Below are 24,289 nucleotides of genomic sequence, written 5' to 3' on the forward strand. Positions count from 1 at the left end.
GTTCATCAAGTTGGAGTATGGCGTCTGAATTTCTAAAATCAATTCCATCCTAGCATGGAAATCTGGATATAAGACAAGTGGAAGACAAGCTTATGACTATCTAGTTATGTACTTTTAGATTTTTCAAATATCTTCTTGAACTAACTAATTCTTTATAAAGACAGATATGATACATGAAAAATGTAAACTCTTTTTGTCTTATTTAAACATTTTCTTCCTCTTTTAAAAACAGAGAACATTGCAGGATAATAACTCAATGCTGTCCTTATATCAATAGAAGTGAAATGCTTGTGTAGATAGTGTATTGTGGGTTTTATCTTAATTTCTACATTTGAATTCAAACCTGCTGTTATTTTTTGTCTTGTCATGTAGTGATTTAGTGTTTCTCTACATTGTCACAGTTTTAATATTTAATATTTTTGGATATTGAATAACAGTGGAGGTGCATAGCTCAGTGGTTAGAGCATCAGGCTCACAATCATTAGGTAGTGAGTTCAATTCCCAGACCAGGTTGTGTGTTGTGTCTTTGAGCAAGACCCTTTATTTCATGTTACTCCAATAGATAAGTATAAGGAAAGTGGCTTCCGTGCCGGTGGCACGTAAATAGCACCATTTGGCACTTGTGTCGGTGGCACGTGAAAACACATTCAAGTGAGATCATTGCCAGTGAGATCATTGCCAGATCATGGCTCCTGTGCAGGTGGCATGTAAAATACACCATTTCGAGCGTGGCCATTGCCAGTACCGCCTGACTGGCCTTCGTGCCGGTGGCACGTAAAAGCACCCACTGTACTCTCAGAGTGGTTGGTATTAGAGTGGTTGGAGCCTGGTGTAGCCACCTGGTCCACCAGTCCTCAGTCAAATCAACCAACCCATGCTAACATGGAAAGCAGACGTTAAACGATAATGATGATGAAAGTGAGGAAGAGAAAAAATAAAAATAAACAATGGATAAACAGTTAGGAGTCAGGTGGGAGAGCAGTTAAAAGGTGGGAGGCGTCGAGTGTGTATGCGCAAGTATTGGAGTGTTCCTGGTTTTGGAGCTGGGCATATGGGGGACGGATGTGTGTGTTTTATTTTGGGGGATGTGTTTATGTGTGTGGAAGTTGGGTGGTGTAGGTTATTAGGTGTGTGAGATGTTAGTGTGTGCAATTGTTAAGTGTGCTTGAGGAAAGTGTGGATGCGAGGACTTGGGAATGGATACGGATGTGAGGCAGTGGAAAAGCAAGAGGAATGTGGAGGGTGTGGTAGAAGTGTGTGGAGGGGTATGAGTGTGAGGTGTTTTTACACAAGAAAGGGAAGTTTGAACTCAAATAAGCAAGAGACAGAAAGATGATGTGTGTCATATGAGAGAAAAGTAAAAAGAAGAAAAATTATTCAAAAGTTACCAAACACAATTAAAAACTAAAAAAAAACAGCAAAAGTGAGAGAAAAAGTATGAGTCCTGTGAGAGAAGAAAAGCTGCTTAAAAATCACACAACATTGGTAAAAAGTCCAGTGAGATGTGTGTATAACCACAAACAAAAAATGAAAAGTAATACAAAGTATTTCAAGCCTATGACAAAGAAGTTGGTTGCAGATTTGACTCCAGAAAAAATTATAAACTCTTTGTAGAATGTCGAACAAAATGATTTAGATGAAGAATGACCAAAGTAAAAAATAATGTCCTAAATTCAAGGGTTGCCAAATTAGTGTGTCTATTTTTATTTGTTTGTTATTTCTTGTGAATTTTCTAAATTCCTAAAATATCATTGGATACTAAACTCTGCTTGCGAAGACCTGTTGAGGCAAGTGAAATCGAAATCAAACTTAATTTGATGACTGGCACCCATGCCAACGTCTCTTTCATTGAACACTAAACTTGGCTTGCGAAGACCTGTTGGGGCAAGCGAAAGCGAAATCGTGATGGCACCTGTACCAGTGGAGTGCTAACAGCACCGTTCGAGCATGATCGTTGCCAGAGCAGCTGTTTGGCTTCTGTGCCGGTGACACATAAATAGCACCATTTGAGCGTGATCGTAACCAGCGTCGCCTTCCTGGCACTTGTGCCAGTGACACATGAGAAGACATTCAAGCGAATTCGTTGCCAGTACCGCTGGACTGGCTCCTGTGCAGGTGGCACGTAAAATACACCATTTCGAGCGTGGCCGTTGCCAGTATCGCCTGACTGACCTTCGTGCCGGTGGCACGTAAAAGCACCCACTACACTCTCGGAGTGGTTGGCGTTAGGAAGGGCATCCAGCTGTAGAAACTCTACCAAATCAGATTGGAGCCTGGTGTAGCCATCTGGTTCACCAGTCCTCAGTCAAATTGTCCAACCCATGCTAGCATGGAAAACAGACATTAAACAATGATGATGATTATCTGGATATATTCTAAATACATAATCTGTCATACATGTCCAATTTCCTCTCTAGTACACGGTTGGCTTCTCCTATTAATTTAGTTTCATGCTGCTCTGGCTTTATTTTTTCTTTCTACATTTCTCCCCCATATTGGAATGTGTAGTAACAGGTGAAAAAATAAGTTTATACAAATACAAGAAAGTGAATGGACTACATAACAGTCTTCATATTGGGAGAATATGGAGGTTGGGATAGGGATCTATTGAGGATGATGTTATTTTTATTAAAGAAATATGTGTTTTAATCAATAAATACATATTCAATACAAACCTCATCAAAAGTGAATATTGTGAAGGAGCCATTTGTATTAATAATAATGATGATGATGATGATAAATAATCCTTTCTACTATAGTCACAAGGTCTGAACTTAGTGGGACGGGGGTAATCAATTACATTGACCCCAGTACTCAACTGGTACTTAATTTATTGACCCTGAAAGGATAAAAGGCAAAGTTGACTTTGGCGGAATGTGAACTCAGAATGTAGTGATGGGCAAAATACTGCTAAGCATTTAGTCCAGCGTGCTAACAAGTCTGCCAGCTCACTGCCTTAATAATAATAATAATAATAATAATAATAATAATAACAATAATAATAATAATAATAATAATAATAATAATAATAATAGTAGTAGTAGTAGTAGTTTCAGAATTTGGCAGAAGGCCAGCAGTTTTGGGGATGAGTCAAATACATTGACCCCGGTACTCAACTGGTACTTATTTTATCAACTCAGAAAGGATAAGTTGACCTTGGTGGAATTTGAATGTGTTAAGAATTCTGCCAGCTTGCCACCTTAATAATAATGATAATAATGATTTCTTTATTAACCACAAGGATTTGCAATAAGAATAACATTATGGACAGTACAGGACACAACAAAGATTGTATGTGTGTGAGTATGTTGTTGTAAGGGTTTTGCATGTAAATAAGTCTAACAAAATTTTTTAAAAAATGCTTTCTACTATAGGCACAAAGCCTGAAATTTTTGAGGTGGGGAATAGCTGATTTCATTAACTCCAGCACTCAACTGGTACGCATTTTATTAATCCCGAAGGGATGAAAGGCAAAGTCAACCTTGAAGGAATTTGGACTCAGAGCACAAAGACAGAACTTGGACTCAGAGCATGAAGACAGGCAAAATACTGCCAAGCATTACGCCTGGCGTGCTAAATAATAATAATAATAATAATAATAATAATAATGATAATAATCCTTTTTACTATAGACACAATTCCTGAAATTTGTAGGGAGGGAGACAGTTGATTACATTAACCCCAGTGTTTGACTGGTACTTATTTTATTAACCCCTGAAATGATGAAAAGCAAAGTTGACCTTGGCAGAATTTGAATTCAGAACCTAAAGACAGACAAAATGCCACGAAGCATTTTGTCCAGTATGCTAACAATTCTGCCAGCTCACCACTTCAATAATAATTATAATTATTGCTAACAAGGCCACAAGTTTGTGTGTGGGGTTAGTAGTGAAAATGAACTCCCTACTTGACTGGTACTTAAGTTATCGACCCTGTGAAGTTGAAAGGCTGAGTTGGCAGGATTTTAGCTCAGAGTATAAAGTGCCAAAGCTAACTGCAAAGCATTTTGTCTAATGCTCTAATGATTCTGCCAAATTAGATGTTCATTTTGTACACATGGAAAATTAAATTATATTATTCTGTTTGAGGTAAACCATACAGCGATTCTTCTAATGAATTCTCAAAGCAAACACCATTTACTGCTTGGATTTTGGAAGAAATCAAACATACTATATCTAGAATTTAAAATAAATTAATTTTCTTTATTATTTTTTTTTCTTTCTTTATCATTCTCATTAAACATTGAAAATGCTCTATAATAAGATGAAGCCAGACTGAGAGTCAGTTTTCTTTCTGCTTGGAACCACTTCTCTCTATGCCTTATGCTGTCAATGGTATTAAGGCCTGACTGTTATAACCACATTTCTGGCTTAATCCTTTATCGTTTAGATTACTGCGTCAAATGTAACACTTATTTATTCACATTGTTTTGAATTGACCATGCATTATTTTGTAGCTTTGTAATTTTGATGATGTGATTGTTTATTTTTAGAACAGTATTGTAGGGTAGGTGTGAGATGCTGGATCAGGCTAGGTTTAACATAAAACTGGTAAAATATCTGGGCTGGATATGATTAGTTTAGATGCTAAAGGGTCTGACCTGCCCTGAGTTCCATAAATTGGTTAGGTACTAATTACTTTGACTAATTTAACCTATAAGGTTTAGGAACCAGAATGGCTCCAATGTTTATATTTATATTTATTTCATGTTCCGGAGTTTAAATCTCACCAGGGTTGATATTGGCATTTGTATTACTGTTGTAAATTGCAAAAAAAAAAAAAAAGTACCAGCAGCATACTAGGACGCATTTAATCTGTCACTACTTTAACTGTGGTTTTGTGACTATCAGACAAACAATTTTTAATTCTTAATGTTAATGTTTGTAGAAACTTTTTTTTTTTTTAAATGGTAAAAGAACAGTTTTAATTTTTAACCAGCCATGTGACTTAATGAAATAGGTAAATGTGACACAGGATTGGCTTGATGGAAGAAAGATATTGAAGTGGACTGTTTCTAATTAGAGCAAATATAAGAATCTAAAGAAATCAATGCTTGATGGCAGTTTTATAATTGTTAGGTTATCTGACAGCCAAATTTACTCCTGTTGTGTTTATTTCATTTTGAGAGCAAACATATTCACTGTTGGTACCAATGCTTGAAATGTTTTGTATTGTTTCTCTACCTCACCTCAGTTCACATGGCTGTAGAGTACTAGACCACTAGGTAATGTCTTGTAGTGTATCTCAATATGCTCACTTCAGCTTGTTTATGTAGCTGTTGGGTAACATCTGCACTGGACCTAAATCCTGTCAGCCATTAAATATTTTCATTTGCGTTAAAGGAGTTCACATTTATTTTCCATCCTTACACAATCTAGTTTATTCAATCTATTAGATTGAATAAATCTTAGATATTAATATTGTTATTTCTTTAATAAGTAAGCCAGAGGTAGAGAGGCAGTGCTCATAACAAGACAGATGAGATCAATATGGTTGATGCTTGGTGCAAATCTGTAGGTAGAGAGGGAAGAATGGATCTGGTTTGAATGCTTGCTAAAGCATGAATGTCTTATATTTAGCTTTGATATTTTGTTTGATGTAAACATACAAGGTAAGTTTGAGTTAAACTTGCAATTCAACTGTGAATTGTTCTTTTCTTCACTGATTCTAATCTTCAAACAATTTATATAATAATCCTACCTTTAAAAATCTACATCTTTTTGAAGCTCCTTCCTAACACTGTGACTCTTGCAACTGTTCATCTGCAAAATTCAAACTAAACAATGATTATACTATGATCCTCTTTCTAACCCTGGTCTCTTGAAGGGCTGGAAAAGTTTGAGTGATGTCCCTGAAATTAAGCTTTAAACAGAAAAAATCACATTTAGTGGCTAGAGGAATGTTTTAGCCTTCTGTAAACCTAATTCCATCATAAAATATCTAAATAATTATGTCAATTTTATTAAAGTTTTTTTTTTTTTTATTTAAATAAAAACGATTATCAGGAGAGATGGGGGGGGGGGAGAATGCTCTTGACCTTTGCTGTCTCTCCTAAATTTGTGAGATTGATACAGCTGATGCCCAGCTCGAGCATCTTGAAGAAATGCTTGCAACAAAGTGGACTTCTTGGAAACTCTCTAGAAACTTGGGTGGTGGTGATGGTGGAGGAGGATGACTTGGCAGCACATTAAAGCTATCCTTGTTCCATATATTTGATGTATGTTTCTTTTGAAACTCTGCTGTTTTGAAATGAAACAAATAAACATCGTCTTTCCCTAACCTCACCTTTTCTCTCTCTCTCTCTCTCTCTCTTTCTCTCTCTCTCTCTCTCTCTCTATCTATCTCTCTCTCTCCCCCCCTCTCTCTCTCTCTATCTATCTATCTCCCCCCCCTCTCTCTCTATCTATCTCCCTCTCTCTCTCTCTCTCTCTCTCTCTCTCTCTCTGCTTTGTTGGCAAACAAGTATAATTTATTACATATCTGTTGTTTATTTGCTAGAATTAGTTTGCTTACTTGACTTGTATTTGTTTGAGAGCATCTTAGTTGCAGCACAAGACAACCCACCCTGCTAGCATGTTCCAATGACTTGCTGTTTTTCTTGCTTTACTATATTGTTCACAACCATCCAGATTACTTTCTGTTGTTGCTCAATTGATTGAGCAAGCTGATTGTGTAAATTTATCAAAGCAGGGTTTTTCAATATTTCTTCATTTGAAATTCCACATTGTTTAATTATGGTATTTTCTTTCTTTTTTTCCTAACAAAGCAAAGTTACAGAATAGCGTCTGGTATTTTGGTGACTGGTACTGTTGCTGTTGTAGTTGTTATCATTATTTAACATTATCATCATTAGAGGTAGATTGGTAGTAGGATGGTTGACTGGCAGAATCAATAGAGCTTTGGAAAATGAAAAAGAAAAAAGTGCCTTGCAGTATTTGTTCTGGCTATTTCTGTTCTGAATTCAAATCCTGCTGGGATCAGTTTTGTCTTTTTTCCGTTAAGGTTCCATAAAATGAAGTACAAGTCATATACTGGGGTTGATGTATTTAATTGTTTATCTTTCCTCAAAACTGCTGACCTTATCTCTTTACTCTTTTACTCTCTTACTCTTTTATTTGTTTCAGTCATTTGACTGCGGCCATGCTGGAGCACTGCTTTTAGTCGAGCAGATCGACCCCAGGACTTATTCTTTGGAAGCCTAGTACTTATTCTATCGGTCACTTTTGCTGAACCGCTAAGTTACGGGGACGTAAACACACCAGCATCGGTTGTCAAGCGATGGTGGGGGGACAAACACACACACACACACACACACACACACATATATACGACGGGCTTCTTTCAGTTTCTGTCTACCAAATCCACTCACAAGGCTTTGGTCGGCCCGAGGCTACAGTAGAAGACACTTGCCCAAGGTGCCACGTAGTGGGAATGAACCCGGAACCATGTGGTTGGTAAGCAAGCTACTTACCACATAGCCACTCCTGCACCTATAAACATTTTTTCATCAAAGGTGTTCGATTTGCAGTATCAGAAGTATGGTTTGTGGTATTTAATTTCATCCAGCTCTTGCTCTTGACATTCTGAGTTCAAATTCTGCTGAGCTTAACTTTATCTTTTATTCTTCCAGGGTCAGTAAATTATAGTGTCAGTCAAGAACTGGGTTTGAATTTATTAACTAACCCCTACCCACCAAATTCCTGGGCTTGTACCTTTGTTAGAAACAATTATTATTACAGCATCCCTGTAACTAACAAATGTTGAACAATTATATAATAACAATAACTGGACCCCCACCGGCAAGGTCATGTGCTGTTTATTTCGGTATGAGATCACCATGTCACGCACATACGGTTGTGATACATATGCCTGGTGTACCCTTATCAGACAAGTAGTCATGATGGGTATATTTTTATAGGTGCAAGCATAGCTGTGTGGTAAGAAGTTTGCTTAAGGCGGCGAGCTGGCAGAAACTTTAGCACACTGGGCGAAATGCTTAGCAATATTTCGTCTGCCGTTACGTTCTGAGTTCAAATTCCGCCGAGGTTGACTTTACCTTTCATCCTTTCGGGGTCGATTAAATAAGTACCAGTTACGCACTGGAGTCGATATAATCGACTTAATCCGTTTGTCTGTCCTTGTTTGTCCCCTCTGTGTGTAGCCCCTTGTGGGCAGTAAAGAAATAAGAAGTTTGCTTCCCAACCACATGGTTTCAAGTTTAGTCCCACTTCATGACATCTTGGGCAAGTGTCTTCTAGTTGCCTCAGGCCTTGTGAATGGATTTGGTAGGTAGAAACTGAAAGAAGACTGTTGTGTGTGTGTGTATGTGTGTGTGTGTGTGTGTGTGTACACATACACATCTATGCACGTGTTGGTATGTTTACATCCCTGTAACTTAGTGGTTCAAAAAAAGAGATCAATAGAATAAGTACTAGGCTTTAAAAAAAAATAAGTACTGGGATCAATTCATTCTTCTAAAAATTCTTCAAGGTGGTGCCCCAGCATGGTTGCAGTCTAACAACTGAAACATGTAATAGATAAAAGACAAACTGAAGGCCTGAAATTTGGGGGAAGAGGTTTAGTAAATTATATCAAACCCAGTGCTGAACGGTACTTTTTTAATTGACCCCAAAAGGATGAAAGGCAAAATTGACAATGGCAGAATTTGAATTTAGATTGAAAAGACAGATGAAATATCGTTAAGCACTTTGTCTGGCGTGCTAACAATTCTGCCAGCTTGTCGCCCTAATTATAATAATGATGATTTCAAATTTTGGCACAGGACTAGTAATTTAGGGGAGGGTGTAAGTTGATTACATCAACCCCAGTGTTCAACTGGTACTTAATTTGTCAATCCTGAAAAGATTGAAAGGCAAAGCTGACCTCAGCAGAATTTGAACTAAGAATGTAAGGTTGGACGAAATGCTGCTAAGCATTTCGCCTGGCATACTAACAATTCTGTCCACTTGTTGCCTTATAATAATACTACTACTACTACTAATAATAATAATAATAATAATAATAGTAATTTCTACTATAGGCACAAGGCATGAAATTTGGGGTGGGGGTTAGTCAATTATACCAATTCCAGTACTCAACTGGTTCTTATTTTATCGACCCTGAAAGGATGAAAGGCACTAAACATTTTGCCTGGTGTGCTAATGATTCTGCCAGCTTGTTGCCTTACAATAATAATAATAATCAGACTCAGAAATGCTACGTTATAGATGTAGCCATTCTAGGTGACCATGATATAGCTAGCAGAGAGCATGGGAAGACATAATTATTTGAAGATTTGATTGCAAATTTCAAGAATGTGGAATACAAACTGAAGTTGTGAGAATAGTAATTAGTACCCTTGGCTCCATTCCTAACAAGTTACCAAAACATACACGAACAAGCTAAATATAACACCTGGCATTGTATCCTTATAGAAATTGGCACTTCTTGGAACTACCAACAAACTAGGAATAGTATTCTGTATCTGAGGTTGTATGACTTGTTGATGGGCACCGAGTATGTAATCCACTTAAGATTTTAAGCCATATTAAAAGAGATAATAATACATACCAGGTGTTCATTACCAAGTACCAGTTGAATATTGGACTCCTTGCATTCGACTTCCTCCAACTACTCTGAGAAAATTGCTGGTCCTGTGCCAAAATTTGAAACCATTATTATTATTATGATGATGATTATTCATCCTTTCGGGGTTGATGTATCCAATTAGTCACCTCCCACAAAATTTCAGGCCTTATAATAGATTATTATTATTATGATTATTAGTGATGAGCTGGCAGAATCGTTAGCATGCCAGGCCAAATGCTTAGCAGCATATCATCTGTCTTCGTGTTCTGAGTTCAAACACCGCCTAGGTTGACTTTGCCCTTTCATCCTTTTGGGGTCGATAAATTAAGTACCAATTGAGTACTCTGGTTGATGTAATCGACTTGCCCCTCTCCACAAAATTCAGGCCTTGTGCTTGTAGCAGAAAGGATTATTATTTTTTTATTGATTTGACTCCGGTTTGTCTTTATTCCTGGTAGAATTTAGGTCGGTAGTGGGTTACTATCTGTAACCTTAGGTGTCCACAAACTTTCAATAGTCTTTCGGCAGTGAGCCCGGCAGCATTGTTAGTATGCTTGACAAAATGCTTGGTTGCATCTCTTTTGGCTCTTGACATTCTTAGTTCAAATCCTGTATGGTCAACTTTGTTTTTAAAGTGAAGAGCTGGCAGAATCATTAGAAAGCTGGATAAAATTTTGCTGGGGTTGACTTTGCCTTTGATCCTTTCAGGGTCAATAAAATAAGCTCCAGTTGAGCACTGGGATCTATGTAATTCACTAGGGCCCCCAGCCCCCACAAATTTCAGGCCGTGTGCTTATAGTAGAAAGGATTATTAATAATAGATGACAAACTGGTAGAATCGTTAGCATGCTAGACAAAATGCTTAGCAGTATTTCACCTGTCACCTATGTTCTGAGTTCAAATTCCACTGAGGTTGACTTTGCCTTTCATCCTTTCAGGGTTGACATAATCGACTCATCCCCTCTGCCAAAATTTTTGTCCTTGTAGCAAAATTTGAAACCATTATTATTATTGCTTTCCTTTTTAAGTAACGGAAGCGTTAATTTAGGTTTACGTGCCAAATAACTTTTTGAATTGCAGTAGATGGGGTGGGGTGTAATTTTAATGATTGTTAATTGAATTATCAAAATTAAATGTTTTTGTTTTGCAAGTAAAACTGGGTCTGTCCATTTTTGTCTCTGTCAGTCTCTTATTGGTAATTGTTATGCATGCTCTGTCATTCTACAGTTGAATATCTTTTGGTTTTGGAACTGCGCCTATCCGCTGGAAAAACAAAACAAAATAAACAAAAACAAAGAAATGATGGTGATGTATATGAATGGTAAACATCTTTGGCCTTCAAATGGGTGTGTTTTGAAATTTATTCCAGAACCATCAAGGGCAAACAAGCCAGTATTTTGTAAATAAATTTGTAGATAGAGGCAATGTAAGAATTGTTTACACATTACCATTGTATGGCATGTTTACAGAAGCAAAATGGTTTAAGTTAAGATAGGAAATAAGACTACTTATCACTTATCATGCAGTGATAAATTAGTATCATACTATATACACACACATTTAAATGTAGAAAAAATATTATTCCAGCAAAAAACTACTCTGCTCCTTCTTGCATGGAAAAATGAGATAGCTAACATCATCACCCTCAAAAAAAAAAAAAAGAAAGAAAAATTAAATAAAAGGAAAATAGTCTGCTCAAAATGTCTGGGAAAATAAATCTATAAATAATGGATTTATCTTTATTAGAGAGAAAGATCTGTTTGTGTTGTATGGGACAAACCTAGACAAATAGAAGTATTGAGCAAAAAAATGTCTTAAGATAAAGTAGTTCCTGCAACTCGTCGATATCTTGGCTACTTGGATGAATGACACTGTGAGAACCTGATTTGCTAGCAGTAGCAGTCAAATCTTTTAAACCACTTCCTAACTGTCTTGCAAGAGAAAAGACATTGGTGAACCTAGTCTGGTGGGCATACTGAGCTCGAATAATAGGACATGACAGTTGTGAGTGGAATGGCTTTGATTATAGGTTTTCTTGATAAGAGCTGACCTGTGGCTAAATAATAATGACAATAACAACTCGTGTCTTTTCTGGGAGGGCTTTTTTCCATTTTTACAGGAAATAGGTTCACCTTGAAGAGTATTATATATTATAAACTGTCAATTTGTTAAAAGCTGTTGTGTTTGTGATATTATTATCTTGACTCAGCATCTCTCTTCCAGCTATTCTTTGCAGAACTTACTTGATGTGTGTTTGTGTGTGTGTGTGTGTGTGTGTGTGTGTGTGTGTGTGCGCACATACTGTTTATGTTTGTGTGTTTGTGTGCACATGCTGTGTATGTTTGTGTTAGTGTGTGTGTGTGAGTAAGTGAACGTCTGTGCGTATGCCTATTCATATTCCACCACCACCACCACCAATCAGATGTATGTATTCCCTCCTTTCTGTTTCAGAGATGTCTATTCACCCCTGATTGATTGTTATACTTTTATATGTTCTCTTTGTGAATACAAATCTCTTCATTATCTGCCTTTGTTGTTCTACCTTTGCTTCAGAAAGGGTTTAATAAACCGCTCTGCAACATGCCAGCAATCCTAAGTTTGCTGTAAATGTAAAAATGGTAAATTAATGATGGAAACAAAGCCTCAACAGAGAAGCAATGTTGAAGTAATACTTTCGTATTTGTCCATAGCTGTGGAAAATTAATGAATTATATTATATTCAGCTTGATTTATCAGTGTTAAGTGTTTTATTTTGGCAAAAATCGAGTAATTTGGAGATATTTTGTGTTGGTTTTATCTTCTTTCTTACAGGCAGTAACGAGCCTCATCCTACCAGAATTCTGAGTGTGTTTTATCTTTTATTTGTTTCAGTCATTTGACTGCAACCATGCTGGGGCACCATCTTGAAGGGCTTTAGTTGAACAAATTGATCCCAGGAATTTTTTTAACGCCTAGCACTTATTCTCTTTTGCTGAGGTGTTAAGTCATGGGGATGTAAACACAGCAACACCCATAGTCAGGTGGTGGTGGTCATGGGGGGGGGGGGGGGCAGACACAAAGACACATGCATATAGATATTGGGCTTCCTTCAGTTTCCATCTACCAAATCTGCTCACACGGCTTTGGTCAACCTGAGGCTATAGTAGAAGACACTTACCCAAGGTGCCATGCAATGGGACTGAACCTGCAACCATGTGGTTCGGATGCAAACTTCTTAACACACAACCACATGGTAAAACTCTGCAAAATATAGTTTTATATTTTGGCTTGTCTTTGGTATAAACTAATAAATAAAATGAGCTTACATAAGAGCCTCTATACTTTTGTTTGACCTGCTGGAAACAGCAGCCAAATTTCATTCAATTCACATCCTGTTATCTAAAAAAAAAAAAAAAAAAGGACACATTGCATATTGTAGTCCAAGATACATTATGACAATAATGATGGTAATAGAAGAGATGATTATTATGAGGGGGGCATACTTAATTATATGTCTGCACTATCAGAGTGAATCTGGAACTAAGCAATGATTTGTTGGAGAAAATGGATGCAATAAATTAGTTAAGATCATTCTTGTGAAAAAATTTTAAGGATATAACTTTTGAATTTATAGTTTTTTTTCTTCTTCTTCCATGTCAAATTTGAAGTTTAAGACCTGATAACCAAATGCATGACTAGGAAGAGTATCTCGACTGAAGTTTTCATTTCCATTGCTTATATCAGGAAGGAAATTGATTACAAAAGAATCTCCACTGCAAATCTACTTTGAAACTGTTTTTGTTTTTTTTTTTGTTTTTTTTTTGTAAAACTATCCACACACACACACACACACACACACACACTTTCATGAATGCATTTCTCTGTGTGCAAATGCACACATACACATGCATACATATGTGTACTTAATGTTTTCTTGATTCCACTCAGTGCTGCTAAAATAGACTATAGAAACTAGGCAAAATATTTTGAATTCTCAAATTCTGACAAAACTTTTAGTGGAACCACATTCTAACCATTTTTCCATGGATTTTAGATATGTTTATCTCTAATATGTGTCTCAATCTCTCTCACTCTTTCTTCTTGTCTCTCTGTCTGCTTCTCATTCTCTGACTTTTTATTCCCTCTCTTTTCTGTTCTCTCTCTGACTTTCTGTTCTTCTCTGTCTGTCTGTCTCTCATTTCCTACCTCTCTTGCACATACAACCAAACACGAATTTTGAACCTTAACTTCCACACTTTCCCCAAAACAACTTGCTCAAATCTTCATCATCTTGTCATAGTTTGTTTATGCTGTAAGGCATTGTGGTGAAAAGTTGCATTAGAATTTGTCATTTTAGCATTACATATATTATATTTATGTATGCTATTTGTGTAACTAGTTCTCCATGAGCCTTATTCCAGATAGTTGCCCTGCTTGCAAGATTTAGCAACAAAGATCTTTGTGAAATCACACTATACGGCTTAAAAAAAAGAATGAGACATTGGCTAATGTAATCTTGATTGATTTTCTGAAAAAAAAAAAGAAAAAAATCTTTGGTCATAGTTCTGCTTCATCAGGAATGACCTAGGCATAAGTAACAATAAATAGATATATTAGTATGTTGCATGCATATATATGTGTATGTGTATATATATATATGAGTGTGTGCGTGTGTGTATGTTTGTATATGTATGTATTGTGTGCATGTTTGTATGTAGATAGATATGTGTATATATGTATATCATCATTATCATCATCTTAGAAGTCTGTTTGATCAAGGCTGAACTGAGTTTAAAATATATTAACAAAATTGGTTATTATCTATGTCAGTGTGATAGCTAAACCGTTTGCTTCCTGCATTCATTATTCCAACCAGCTCCAATTTTTCCCCAAAGTAACATTCTCAAAACAACTGAAGTTGCAAAATGAAACATTTTCCTAGTTATTTACTTAGCAGGATGCTTACATTTTTTTTACTTGACAGTACAGTATGACTTGCAAATATCTGCTTGCCCTCAAAATTGTCACAGATGTCTTCCTCTCATCCAGTCCTATTTTGATATTAATCATTTTGTTATTAACACTTTTTGTTATCATACTCCTATTGAAATCTACTGCTCCTGTTTTAAATAATTTTGAAAATAATGAAGAATTTAGTAAAATAACTTTGTCATTATCACAAATTAACATAGAATTTTGATGGAAAATTGTAATTTAGATCACTTTAAACAGGAAATTTCTGTCATAGACTTAAGAACCGTCTGAAACAGGTTGATATCAAATGGGTTAAGCTGGTTTGAGGAACCAAAATTAACCTAAAATTCTGATGGGAGGTTTTAATTTAAATTACTTTAAAGCAGGAAATTTATGTCCTAGAACCAGGAGCAGTGTCAAGTAGGGTGATATTAAAAGGGATTGAATATGTACACCCTTCTTAGTCCTTCACATAATAAAGTTGTAAAAATTGTTACAAAAGAAGTTGTAATGAGCTAAAGTGGAAACTGTTCATGGTTAGAAAGAATAGTCACATTGTATTCAAATCACTCCATGCTATTGAAAACAGAGAGAGAGAGAGAAAGAGAGAGTAATATAGACCTAAATACACTTTCAGAATTATGTAGTGGATAATGTAGGGGAGGACTGTAATATATTTTGTCATAGGTCTACTGATGTGGTATTAAACAAAAATAACAAAAACAACAAATGTCCTAGACTGATATCACAGTTGAGTCCTTTTGTAATCCTCATCTCTTTTTTTTATATCTTTCTCTTTGTCTCTCTCTTCCTTTTGTTTTTCGCTTTCTCTTTCTTAATTTCTCTCTCTTTCTCCCACTTTTCTCTCCTTTTTTCACTTGCTCTCTTTTGTCTCTTTCTCCTATTGTCTCTCTCTCTCTCTTTCATTTTTCTGTGTTCCACAGTACAAACGAGCGGTCCTCAGTTCTCACCATAAATCAATGTTATCCATCTAATGAATAATCCATTCTATTGCACTTCCAAATTTTGGTATAAAATATTTCAGATTGCATCATTTTCTTCTACTGGAGAATATATAATGCCCTTCACCACATAGACTTATGTTTATGAATTCAAACACTTAAAATTTAATCTAAATTTTGGAATTAAGATTAAAGAGAGGCAAAGTATTTTATAAAGTGTAAATGTTTTTTGTTTTTATATAATAGTGGTCCTATAAGTGTTGAATAGGCTGGCAATATGAAGGATCTTCACTCATAAAACCTCATCTGCAATAATATATGTTACAATCACCCTGTGTCACCTTATTCTCTAATAGTATGCCAATATTATGTGCACTGGAATTGTTCCAAATGTTGCCTCAGAGACATGCCTAAGCTATGTCAGCTTGGAAGAAGAAGCACAAGAAAGTGAAAGCAACAAAAAGTAAATAAAAAAAAAGAATGCTATTTATACATACATAATGTCGATACTTTGCTTTCCCCTGGGGCCCCAAACTTATAGATTTTCCCCTTCACTCATGACAGAAGAAGAAATATTGAGCTGTGTAAATTGTGCCAGAAGCTAACGTTGCCAGTTTTAAATTTGTTCTGTGTCTTGTCTCTTAATTCAGAGCTTTGATTGTTGTTGGTGTTGTTATTACTGAAGTTATTACTGAAGTTATCACTGAATAACCTGCTTGTGTGTAGACAGATCATTATCTTACTGTTAAGGTGCCAGCCAGACTCTATACATAAAGATTTGTAAATCTGTGCTCTAACTGTTAAGAATAGCAAAACTGCATTGGAAGCAATCATGATTGCCTCTAGGTTCTATTTCTTTTCAAGAAGCATGTACTAACTGCATACCAGCCCATTTAGGTTAAGGGACCCCACCCATCACATTCAGTTGGCATTGTTCTTTGGGTAGATTAAGTTTGCTTTATATTTAGCTTGACTTACTTATGTAAAGTTTTCCTATAAGCATCCTTTTTATTCTTTAGTTTTTGCAATATTTCAAAGCTATCTCTTCAACAAGCATATAATTAACATTTTATCTATAAAGTGGTCTATTGCACATTTTGCCTCATGCATCTTTATATATTAAAACATAACTTTCAATAGAATTGGTTAATTAGCTTAACTCATACTTGTTTTCAGATTATGTATAAATACGTCAAATAAATGTTTTGGATAAAACAGTATGGAAATGGAAACAATAGTTCAGAGGATATTTACTGAATCTATTTTAGCTACAGGGAGACATTTCTAGATTCTTCAAATCTTTTGGTGATTAATTCTAGTCCCTCCCCCCTCTCTGTAATATGCACTTGAAAATTTAGTGGACTTGGCAATGTGTCAGCAGAAATGTGTGATCATTGTGGAAGAGGGGCATTTTGTGCAATCGTATATGCACATGCACACACATACACACACACATGTGTGCTCTTTAGCAAGAGGAGAAAGGGCAGTGTTATAGCTTTTTTCAAGGGCTCTAAGACTGGTAGTGGAGATTGGTTGTGGTGGGGCAGGAAAAACCGTGACATGCTAGTTGCTGCAGTAAGGAAGCAGCACATCTGCCTCTGTTTGGGGATCTGGTTTGAACATTGCAACAGTGAGAACTTTGCTGAGGCTCTCAAAAACCAGAGGAACGTGTTAAATCAAGCAACAGATTAATTCTATGTCTACAACTAAAGAACAAGTGCAGTCTGATGATCTTTCATTCAGTTTTTTCTGTTTAGTCAGTTATACTCTCAAGAATTGTGTGGATCTAAGTCTAAGATAGAACGTGTGTCTAAAGGTACTGGGTAGTGGGAACAAACCTGGAACCACATAATTGCAAAAAGAACCTTTTAATTAAATACAAGGCCGTATAACTAATTGACAAATGAAGAACCAAACTGTGCTGCTATATTTCTTGTGTGCAGTTTGTATTTTGATTTGGCATATTTTGGGAAGAGGAAGCAGCAGACTAGCAATTGAAAAAAAAAAATTTTTTAATCATGAAACAAGAAGTAATATTTTGCACCAAAAGCCAGTATGGGAATTTCTTTCATGATAACTCCCGCAGTATAATTTGTTCTAACAGAAGATCCATGTTTAAGTGGGGATAAATATTATCCCTCGGTATTAATACTGCCTCTGTCACAAATATATATTTTGAAACAAGAAATGTCTTTGTGTGTGTGTGTGGGAAATAAAAAGGAAACTCTTAATATACTTTTTCTAAAAAGCATGAGATCTGCATTGCTTTTCAGAAATGACATTGGAAACCATGAGAATATAAAAGAGACTTAGTTTGAAGTAATAGTTTAACTGCCAGCAGTATTTAAGAATGGTTGAACACTATTGTCACTCATCCTTCACTATGTTGCCATCACCATGCTTACCATTATTACCATTGTCACTAGTATTACCACTACCATCACCACAATCATCATTACCATCATCACCATGTTCATTATTACTACCATCACCACTATTACCACCACTCTATGCACTGTGTTGGCTGTCACTGCCACCACCATGATGGCCATTATCGGCAATATTTTTACCATCATTGCCAACACACCATGTTCACCATTACAAGCATTACCACTAATACCCGATTTTGGGAGCCAACCAGTTTATTTGGGAGATGGATGTGTGCTATCATGATTTGATGATCTCCTCCTCAAGTATCACCGCTTGGTGGAGCTTAGTGTAATTAAGCACCAGTCACTTGAAAGAAGTGCTGTTCTCTTTCTGTAACCGTAGTGTCTTCATAGTGTATTTGGAAGTTGTTAATCTCCTCCGATGTCTTTTAGCACAGTGTATTGAGTTAATTCTTTTTTTTTTTTGTTTTTATGGAGAAAGAGAATAAGCGACACTAGTTAAATGATGGGAAAGTAGGCAGTGCTTGAATATGGTCATAAGCTAAAAATGCTACAAAAAGAAGGGATAGATATAAACTGGAAGATGTGAAAGGGGAAAAGATGTGGGGGGTAGGGAAAGCATCACATATTGTATATGACATGTAAGTTCTGATTTTAGGCCTATAATCAAAAAGGTATTCAAGCTGTAAGCACCCCATTCTCTTTTGTATATGAGAAGGTATGTTGTTCAATGTGAACTTATTTAACTCTTTAGCATTTAAATTGGCCATATCAAACCCAAATATTCTACCTGTTTTATGTTAATGGCTTGATCTAGCCTTTTACACCTATCTTTCAATGTCACTCTGGAAAATAAATCCCATTATTGAAATCTCGAAACTATGAGTTAATGCATGATTAATTCAAAACAATGTGAATAGATAAGCATTATATTTGACTGAGCAATCTAAATGCTAAAAGGTTAAGATGGTAGAATGTGTAACTACTATTTCTAATAAGTCAAACAATCACATAGTTATGAACCCTATTTTATTGGTTCAAGAGACTGTTTATGTACAAAAATATTACAGAGAGGAATAGACAATTTAAATCGGGAATCTATTAGAGTTATTGTTATTGAGTTGGCCCTAGTCAGTTTTCTTTGTTTTTACTTGTCAAATGTCTGTTCCCTATACTCTGTTAAGGCACACCAAACTTTGCCATCTTGTTGGAATTCAAGTTTTAGTCCATTTATCTCTTTTACTATGAACACTGCTCTTCTGACTTGTCTTTAAGTCTTGGCCTCCTTCTATTAACCTTTTACTTAACAGATTATTCTGTCAAATGTAATGCTTTTTCATTCACATTGATTTTAATTAAGCATGCATTATTTTGTAGAGTCAATAATTTTTGATGTTGGGATTGTGTATTTTTAGAATGGCATTGAAGGGTAGGTGTGATGGGCTGGATCTGGTTGGTTAGATCATAAAACAGGTAGCATATTTGGGCTGGATATGGCTAGTTTAAATGCAAAAGGGTTAAAGATGCTAGAGGATAATTACTGAGGATAATTTGGCAGCTGCATTGATCAGATCAAGCAGCTTTTTAGAAACTCATTCATTTTATTTTTATTTTTTTCAGTGTTTTTTTTCTTCTGTAAACCTGCCATAAAATAATCTTTCTTTCTTTGTCTTGTTATCTTTAATGAGGATTATATATATTCTTTATCGTAATATGAAAGTCTTCATTTTTAAAGAAAATATTTGTCTTAAACAAGACTTTTTTTTAATGTTCTGTCCGATTTTAATTATTCATATTTCCTTTGTGTATTAACAATTGGTTTCTTAAGCCAGTAACAATTTTGTACATGTAAATATTTATGTGCATTGTGGTGGGAGATAAGGAGTCACAAGTAGGTATTTTATGTATTCTTTTGATTAACTAGTCCCTATTTCTCTGCCCCCCCCCCCCCCTGTTCTAGCTGTTTTTACATGCAGCTCATCATCCTTTTTTTGTGTGTTTTCACTCTCCAATTTTCCTGAGCTATTTTCACCTTTAATAATCTTGTCCTTCCTTAACTGAATTCTGAACCATTCAAGTGGTCTTATTATATTAGTCATTTGTCCCCCAATACTCCAATTATTCTGTATCTACTACATCACTGTAATAACCTTTTAATAATTGTCTGTGTAGTTTTTGTAATCTATAATCTTTATATAATCAGTACACTTTCACATGTTTCACACCATTCTATCTCTGTAATGGTTTATCAAATGTATTGATGCATAAGTTGGAATTTGGACCTTGAAAACAAACATACAAAAAAACATCACCTCCAAACCAGGGACAATTTTATATATATTGTTGCTATTATGTTGCTATTATGACCAAATTTGGCCAAATGCATTTTTTTTTTCAATACTTAATTTTGTTTGCAATGGCCTGTTCTTTTGGTCAAACTATTGTATCTCCAGCTGCTTCAGATGCTAAGATATGAAAATTGTCAAAGTGTAGTACTATGGTTTAGCATTTTCCAGAAGTGTAGTAAGTCCCATATATGACAGTTTTGCAAAAATATTTCTGACTGAAAATATCATACATGCATGGAGTTACAATTTTATGCACCCAACAAAGTATCATTGTTAAGCTGATACTGCTGCTAATGTAAAAAGAAATGGAATGCTGAAACTATTTTTTCATTTTCTGAAAAAGCAATGTTTTGGACTTAGAACACTTTTGCATAATAGCAACGATATATAATCTGGACATTAACATCTTGTGGTTTAGAAATTCACTAGTCACAATAGAGGACAATTTAAAATACAATTGTAACTCCTATGGTCCTATCACTTATCATTTTCTATTTAAGAAGCTGTATTAATAGTAAGGATAATAAAAATATGTTTTAAGGTATATTTAACATACCTTGAAATAGGTCATAACAATTGACAAATATCAGTCATCATTTCTAACAGGTGACAGACAATAAAGAATTAACCTGTCCCCTTAGGGTGAGTCCCCTGCTGGGTTATGTTTACACTTCCCTGTCAGAGCATTCTTTCACACAACTTTAACATACTTGGCCAGACAAAAGCTTTCAAAATAACTGCAGATGAGAAGCATGTAATTAACACCTGGTTCTTTTGTGCTCCTTTTAAAGATAAATTCCTTTGTGGTTGACCAGTTTGTACTTGTCAGGTCACTCATAATAAGCTTTACAGTCACTGCTACTTTAAACATTTAATGACAAAATTTCTCAGAAAGGTTCAATTTGTTGCTCCTTCATAAGCGCTATGCCTGAACTGTTCAAAGATAGCTCTACCATTACTTTTTATGACATGTTAATTCCTGTAAAATAACCAATATCCAAGTGATGACACTAGTTATTCTTTTACTCTTGCTTCAGTCATGTGACTGTGACCATGCTGGAGCACCACTTTTAGTTGAACAAATTGATCCCAGGACTTATTCTTTGTAAGCCTAGTACTTATTCTATTGGTCTTTTTTTGCCGAACTGCTAAGTTACAGAGATGTAAACACACCAACATTGGTTGTCAAGCGATGGTGGGTGGGACACAGACAAACACACACACACATATATATATATATATATATATATATATATATATATATATATATATATATATACACGGTGGGCTTCTTTCAGTTTCCGTCTACCAGATTCACTCACAAGGCTTTGGTTGGCCTGAGGCTATAGTAGAAGACATTTGCCCCAGTGGGACTGAACCTAGAGCCATGTAGTTGGGAAGCAAGCTTCTTACCACACAGCTATGCCTGTGCCTAGTGTTTATTCTACACTAGTGGGAAACATCTGATGCATATCACAGTGGGTGATTTATTAACAGTGTCTGGCTGTTTTAAGATATGAATTGCTTGAATTTTAATAAGCAAGATTGTGTGCTTAGCAGCATCATTGCACTGGTAATTTTTGAGATGGTTGTTAAGACCATTGAGCAGTATACTCTCAGTAGTAAGTACCAGACTCTAATACTTGTGAACCTGTTGGAATACCATTCTTATCACCAAGCAGAAACCTTTATAATCTTGACTTTTATAGAACTATGAGTTACAAAAATTGGTTTTAGTTTAACATGTATATATTAAAACATGAAAAAAACCTTTTATGAAAAATTCCCATCCAATGAACTAAAATCACCACATGTGACCTGTTATGGAATTTGGCCATGTAGTTTTACGCATTAAGCATAGCTCAAATTATATTTTTAACCCTTTTGAAAGCAACCCGCCTGAGACTGTCCTTAGTTCTACGATACAAACTTCCTAATTTAACCTTTTAGCATTTAAATTGGCCATATCCGGCCAAATATTCTGTCTGTTTTATGTTCAAATTGACCAGATCTGGCCTCTTGCACCTATCCTACAATGTCGTTATAAAAATAAACAAACACCAAATCTCAAAGCTACAAGATAATGCATGATTAATTGAAAACAATGTGAATAAGCATTACATTTGACAGAGTAATCTGAATACTAAAGGGTCAAAGTGATCTGAAACGAAATCTTTCATAAAGATATAAATTTATATTTCGAACACTAACTGAATATTGATTAAGTTATTTTAATAAATTCTTCATAATAGTCAATATACATTGGAATAAAGACTGTTTTTCATCAGAAATATGATAACAAAAGGCTGAAAGGACATTCAGTGGGTTGGAGAAATCCCTTTACACATCTAGGCATCTTTGTGGTTCATAAGTTTCAATTTGGCAGGGATCACTGAGTTTGACAATAAGCTATTGTCAAACTGAGACTGCAACCAGGTTTCTATGTCCCAGTTAAATATTTTCACCTATATTGCTAGTTATGTGTGGAATAGGCATGAATGTCCCTCTCAGATGTCTGCAATTTTCCATTTATGTAAGAAATCAGTAATATCAATTATCATGATGAAAGATGCTGAAGTGACACAAATGTCAGTGCTGCCTTATGTTATAATTGTGCATATATATTACTTGTACGTGCATACACTCATGCTTGTATGCATACACACTCATGTCTGCACACATGCACACTCATACTCACATGGTGTGTACATATACACACAATCATACTTATATTTACATACACATTTATGCTTACATATACACATACTTGTATGAACATACTAACTTCTGCTCATGGTGACATGCACATAGAGACTGACACCCATGCACACATACACATACATCCTGTCTTGCACACATGCTCACACACACACACACACACACACACACTCAATTCCTTACTCCCACATTCTCATGTACCCACTTTCTTCTACTCATTTGCTCACTTACATATCCACCCTCTCACATACCCACCTACTTGCCCACTGACCCCATATAACAACTCATTCACTTTCACCAACTCACTCATATACATACCCGCCCACTCACACTCATTCTCTTCCTCCCTGTCACAGACTCATACACAGCCATTCACTACCTCACACACTTTTTCACTTATCCTCTCTTTCATACACCATCTTGCACAACCATCCACTCATGCAGATACTCACTCACTCATGGCTGTTCACTAATGCAGCTGCTTGCTCATGTGGTTGTTTTCTCATTCATGTGGCCACTCGCTCATGAAGCTGCTCGCTGACGCGGATGCTCACTTATGTAGTTGCTTACTCATGCGGTCTCTTGTTCATGCAGCAGCTTGCTTATGTGGCTGCTCACTCACATGGCAACTCACTCATGCAAGCAGCATTTCACTCATGTAGCTGCTTACTGATGTGGCCACTTACACAACCACTCACTTATGCAATCACTCTCTCATGCCACCAGCCATTCCCTCATGTGACCTCTCACTCAAGTAACCACTCACTCACACACACAGTCACACATCTACAGATAATTAGATACTTGTAGAAAGAACATTAGCAAGATACAACTTGCAAGTTACATTTTATTCTTCTTTTCAGGAGAGGCCGAAAATTTCTGCTATTGATAGATTACAAGACAAATCTCGGGAGAGTTTTAAGGTAAACAACTCAAGATTTTCTGATTTTGTCTCATTTTTCTTTTCCTGTTTTTTTTTTTTTTTTACTTGTTCTATCTGTTTCTGTGTGTCATCTTGGACAAGCATCCTCTACTATAGTCATAGGCTGACCAGTTCTCTGTGAGTGGTTTTGGTAGATGGAAACTGAAAGAAGCCCATTGTGTGTGTCTGCATGCATGAGACTCCTTGTCTTGACATCACATAATAGCTGTAAGTGAATGTCACTGACATAAGCAGTGTCATTCTTTACTTGTCTTCTTTGAAAAGTTGCCCAACCAAGGGGAAATATTACCTTGCTTGTTGTCGACAGGAAGGGTATCTGAGGGTAGAAAATCTACTTTACTGAATTCCATCTGATCCATGCAAGTGGGGGAAAAGTGGACGTTGAAA

General features: G+C 35.9%; 1 protein-coding gene across 7 annotated transcripts in view; it reads left to right on the plus strand.

The window, feature by feature from the left end:
* The window catches only part of LOC106881021 (F-box/LRR-repeat protein 20), a 433,574-nt gene that overhangs the window by 293,901 nt on the left and 115,384 nt on the right, over nt 1-24,289 (plus strand). For 5 of the 7 annotated variants that reach the window (XM_089349339.1, XM_052966259.2, XM_052966261.2 and 2 more), the window contains one exon: nt 23,823-23,882. The exons of the other annotated variants lie outside the window; for them this stretch is intronic. In XM_089349339.1, coding sequence (XP_089205465.1) covers nt 23,823-23,882 — 60 coding nt within the window. The remainder of the gene's footprint in view (nt 1-23,822; nt 23,883-24,289) is intronic. 7 annotated transcript variants of the gene reach the window in all.

The sequence above is a fragment of the Octopus bimaculoides genome, chromosome 3, assembly GCF_046866305.1.
Source record: "Octopus bimaculoides isolate indiv1 chromosome 3, ASM4686630v1, whole genome shotgun sequence".
Classification (NCBI taxonomy): Eukaryota; Metazoa; Mollusca; class Cephalopoda; order Octopoda; family Octopodidae; genus Octopus; species Octopus bimaculoides.